At 37.1% G+C, this 5000-nt stretch overlaps 1 protein-coding gene across 2 annotated transcripts in view; it reads left to right on the top strand.

The window, feature by feature from the left end:
* Nucleotides 1–5000, top strand: part of LOC119577070 (glycerol-3-phosphate dehydrogenase, mitochondrial-like) — a 42359-nt gene that overhangs the window by 14249 nt on the left and 23110 nt on the right. The window contains exons 1-3 of one of the 2 annotated variants that reach the window (XM_037924746.1): nt 2318–2576; nt 4096–4217; nt 4611–4834. In XM_037924746.1, coding sequence (XP_037780674.1) covers nt 2528–2576; nt 4096–4217; nt 4611–4834 — 395 coding nt within the window. In that variant the 5' untranslated portion in view covers nt 2318–2527. Of the gene's footprint in view, nt 1–2317; nt 2577–4095; nt 4218–4610; nt 4835–5000 lie in introns of those variants that run through there. The other variant, XM_037924747.1, reaches the window with a different exon arrangement.

Here is a 5000-nt window from a genome sequence, read left to right as displayed (position 1 = left end):
TCACAGACAAAGCCTCTCGCCGTACAATCGATACCGATCTATACCCCAAGAGGGAAGCGTTTGAAAATTAAATATAGTTCACAGTTGTCACACACATAGATACGCACGCACACACACACTCACACACACACACACACACACACACACACACACACACACACACACACACACACACACACACACACACACACACACACACACACACATACACTGAATAACTAATAAACAGACGCACATGTAAATATTCTAGGGTTGTGTGGTTCAGAGGCGTAAGTGGTTATTTGAAATATCGGGTGGCTAGGTTCGTTTAGGGTCCCCATGTCATTTTTTAGATTTGTTGAAAAATACATCTAACATTTTTTTCTTTGTAGGCGGTATCTAATCCTTCACCATTTTAGCAGTAAAAAATGGCCGCCTCCCATGAGCTGGCGTGGCGCTGCGGCGAACGTTCCGGAGCAACACATTTAGGATCAGTCTCTCTTGCTCAAGACCATGTGGTGGGGGTGAAAGCACAGTTGTTCCTTCTTTCCTCATACTTGGAGTTTTTGCCTCCGCCTCTTCTGATGTTTCCCACGCAAGCTACAATTTTAAAGAGTGATGTTCTTGACTTAGCAAGGTCTATATTTCTAAGTTGAGGTCAGGGTGTGATTGTGAATTTCTTGTTAACTAATGCTAAAACAAGTCTTGAGAAACGTTGCCAAAAATATAAATACATACATACGCATACAAACACACACAATGTATATGCGTGCGCGGGCGCGCGCGTGTGTGTGTGTATGTGCGCGCGCGCGCGTATTTGTGTGTGTGTCATATATACACATATATGTGTGTGGGTGGGTGGGGTGCGTGCTTATATATATATATATATATATATATATATATATATATATATATATATATATAAATCTATATATGAATAAATTATTGACTATATATATATATGTATGTATATATATATATATATATATATATATATATGTATATGTATATATATATATATATATATATATATATATATATAGAGAGAGAGAGAGAGAGAGAGAGAGAGATATATATATATAATATACATAAATGTGTGTGTGTGTGTGTGTGTGTGTGTGTGTGTGTGTGTGTGTGTGTGTGTGTGTGTGTGTGTGTGTGTGTGTGTGTGTGTGTGTGTGTGTGTGTGTGTGTGCGTGCGGCCGTCCGTGCGTACGTACGTGCATGCATGTGCGTTTACGCGACTGTGGAGAGAGGGAGAGAGGGATGGACAGAGGAAGAGAAAGAGAGAGAGAGAGAGAGAGAGAGAGAGAGAGAGAGAGAGAGAGAGAGAGAGAGAGAGAGAGAGAGAGAGAGAGAGAGAGAGAGAGAGAGAGAGAGAGAGAGAGAGAGAGAGAGAGAGAGAGAGAGAGAGAGAATCATGTCAAGGTTGCTCCAGTAAATATAATAATTCTGTTGAATGCAGCTCAATTCTGTGGGTTTCCGCATCATGTGCAATTTAGATGCGCCGCGAACTTCAGGAGGTAGTAGACAGACACGCACACACATCATATAGCTATTTTCATGTTGTAGCATTTTCTCTGTCTATTTCCGAAACTTATCAACTCTTCCACATACGTTGTTCGTCAGTAAATCGCCCTTCTTGGTAGAATTACTTTACGTCCACTTGCGAAACGTTTGCGGCCTGGTCGACGTATAAAAATGAAAGTTCACGGGCAGATTGGTTTTTCGTTCATCCGAGAACGATTCCAGATAGCATAAAGTAAAATGATTTGTCTGAATGCATGAAACATATCTGAAAAATAAATAATGGGCTATTTCTGGCAGGTTGATTTGAGAATAAAGTCACTAATTATGTTTGAAATGTACATGGCAAGTTATATTTAAGAATAGACACACACACACACACACACACACACACACACACACACACACACACACACACACACACACACACACACACACACACACACACATATATATATATATATATATATATATATATATATATATATATATATATATATATATTTATATATACATATATTTTTTTCTTCTTCCTTAGTCATTCATATTTTCCATAGATGTTCCCTGTACACAGAAGTACACAAAAATATTAATTTCAGTCACATATTTTCAAAGATTCATAGATATTGTGTTCTATAAATACATATAGAGGCACCTGTAGGGGCGCGATATCAGGCAGGTGATTTTTACAAACAGTATAATTTTGATTAATGATATAAACAAATGGCAAATTTTTATGTTTACAAACCTCTTCAATTCACTCGTAACGATGTAGCAAAAGAGAGGAGAGAAGTGTTTCTTCCTCCAAGAGCAAGAAAGAGCACGGTAAAATTAATGGTCCAAGTCCCATGTGGACTCGAAAGTCTACGAGGTTGCGTAATTGCAGCCTTTGGGGTGTGTGGGGAAATATTTTAGTTTATCTCTGTGCCGGTGAAAGGCGGACCCTACCTTTCCGCAGTCGGCGATAGTGGTAACCATTCTACTGAGATATTGTAGGAATCTTCCCTAGAAAAAAGCGACAATGTCGAGGCACAGAGTGTGGTTTGTAAATTGCAGGGACCGTGGTGTAGGTAAGCGTATTTAGATTTTATATTGTTCTTCATTCAAAAAAAAAAAAAAAAAAAAAAAAAAAGTGACAAAGAGTCATGCAATTCAATGTCAATTTTAAGGGAAGCACTTTTAAGGATTGGGTTTATCTTTCTTGTTGAATTTTAATGCCATCGTCGTTTTGTATCGCCAATACATGCATGTTATAATGGAATTCTATTAAGTTATGAGGATATCACTTAGAAGTACACTGGGTCACATTTTTGTTGTTAACAAGTTGCTAACGTGTTAAATAATGGAAGGGAATGAAACTCTTGACCTCGAATTATTGATAAAGGTAACCCAAGGTCAGCTTGAAAACCTTTAAACCATCATGCATGATCATTTGTGTCCTTGCTTTATCAACTTATTCAATAAAAAAAGAAAAGAAAACTTTTTCCTCTTTTTAACTGTGCTGGAAGGAACTCCTTCTAACAGAAGGATTTTCAAATGAATGGGGACATTGAAAAACATTTTTACGTAATGTATTTTATTCATATTTACAGATTAAGTATTCAGAGTATCATACTGTTGACTTAGGAGGGATTGAATGGGGTGAATAGGCACAAAATATATTAACCCAATGCCAACAGGCATGGCATGTACATACATGCCATGCCTGAGTTTACTTTCTTAATTGTTTTTACACATAGATGGCTACACTTGTACTAAGTCACTGTCACCAATGAGCCAATTACGGTTACTGCCTTTCTCACCTGTTTACTCTTTTCCATGAAAAATATTTTAAGTTATCTTATTTTGCTGTTACTACTGTTTGTAACATTATAGTAATTATAATGTCTATAATGAAAATAACACCATCGATATTCATAGTATTAGTAAAAAATAAATTTTTCCTGCCAATTCAAGGAAAGGTGAAATTAGGTAAGGTCATATGGTCTACTAATTGATTCCTTTGTGGCTAAGCACTTGCAGAGCCATCTGTGTGCAGAGACATTTCACAAAAAGTAAGAAGTGAGCACTGCATTTTCATTATTTTTTATGCATTATCCCTGGTGGCATGTGGTTAATTTGTAATCTTAATAAATAATGTTGAACAATTCAGCAATGACTTTTTCAAGTTGCTGGTAACACATGGAATTAAACAATCCAGTCATGAAGGCTCTGGGAGTCTAGTCCGTTGTCCAAAAAGCCAGACTATACCCTTTGATGGTCCATAACATTCTTCCGAAATAGGGCCTTAACCCAATCCCCATGGTCCTCTAGTTACACTATCAATAACTTCAGTTTCTTTTCTATTTTTACTGAATAAAGATAGCATTTAATTTCTTTGTGTTATTTGTGGTGGTTATTTCATAGTAATATTATTGGATTATGTTGAAAATTATAGATGTCATTGTGCTAGATCTACTTACCTCACATATTCATATCTTCTTATCTTTGTATTTATTTTTCCCAGTTTTCAGTGTTTTCCCTACTTTGCAGATCAGCCTAGCATAAATGCAAGAAATCAGTTCCAGTCAATATATATTTTTTCCACAGCTTGGTTGATGTCAGGCTCTCGGACGAGAGTGATGGCGCGGGTGTTGGGCCTGGGAGCAGGTGTGGTGGGTGTGGGAGCTGTGGCTGCTGCGTATCTGCTAGATGATGATCAGCATACGAAGGTAGTACTTTTGACTAATTGATACTGGTGGACATGTCTGTGTGTATGTATATGAATATATATAATATATATATATATATACTATATATATATATAATATATATATATATATATATATATATATATATATATATATATATATATATATATATATATCAGGTGCATAGATGGCGATGGCCTTAAACACCACTGGATCCAAAATAGGAGAATCTTTTCTAATGAATAGGTTCAAATGCTACTCAAGTTAGGAAGGGGATCCATTTAGATCTCTCTGCTTTATTATTTGTTTTTTATTGTAATTCTTTTGATTTTATTGAATTGTACTTCAGTATTTTATGCTGCGCTTTTCTGTTTGTTCTTGAATGTATTCTAATGATGGCTCTTTTACGAGCAGAGGCAGTTTGCTCGCGTGGCAGCAGCAGAGAGTCTCAAAGCCAGGCCTAATCGCCCCCTCCTCACACGAGAGCAACAACTCAAGAACCTGGGAAGTGAGACTTTTGATGTCTTGGTGATTGGTGGGGGAGCCACTGGGGCAGGATGTGCACTGGATGCTGTATCAAGAGGACTGAAAACTGCCCTTGTGGAAATGGAAGACTTTTCATCTGGTACATCATCCAGGTTGGTGTTGGTGTTAGCCTTTTTTTAAGTTTAGGCAGGATATGGTAGCAAGTTATTGGAAAATGGAAGTTTTGGCCTTTATTTGTAAGAAATCAGAGTTATGAGTAGTGAGAGTGAGATATCTGCCAGGCACAGTTGGCTTTTCTTAAAATTTTCCAAAGATGAG

This window comes from Penaeus monodon, chromosome 9, assembly GCF_015228065.2.
Source record: "Penaeus monodon isolate SGIC_2016 chromosome 9, NSTDA_Pmon_1, whole genome shotgun sequence".
NCBI lineage: Eukaryota > Metazoa > Arthropoda > Malacostraca > Decapoda > Penaeidae > Penaeus > Penaeus monodon.
This window is presented reverse-complemented; position numbering and strand designations above follow the sequence as displayed.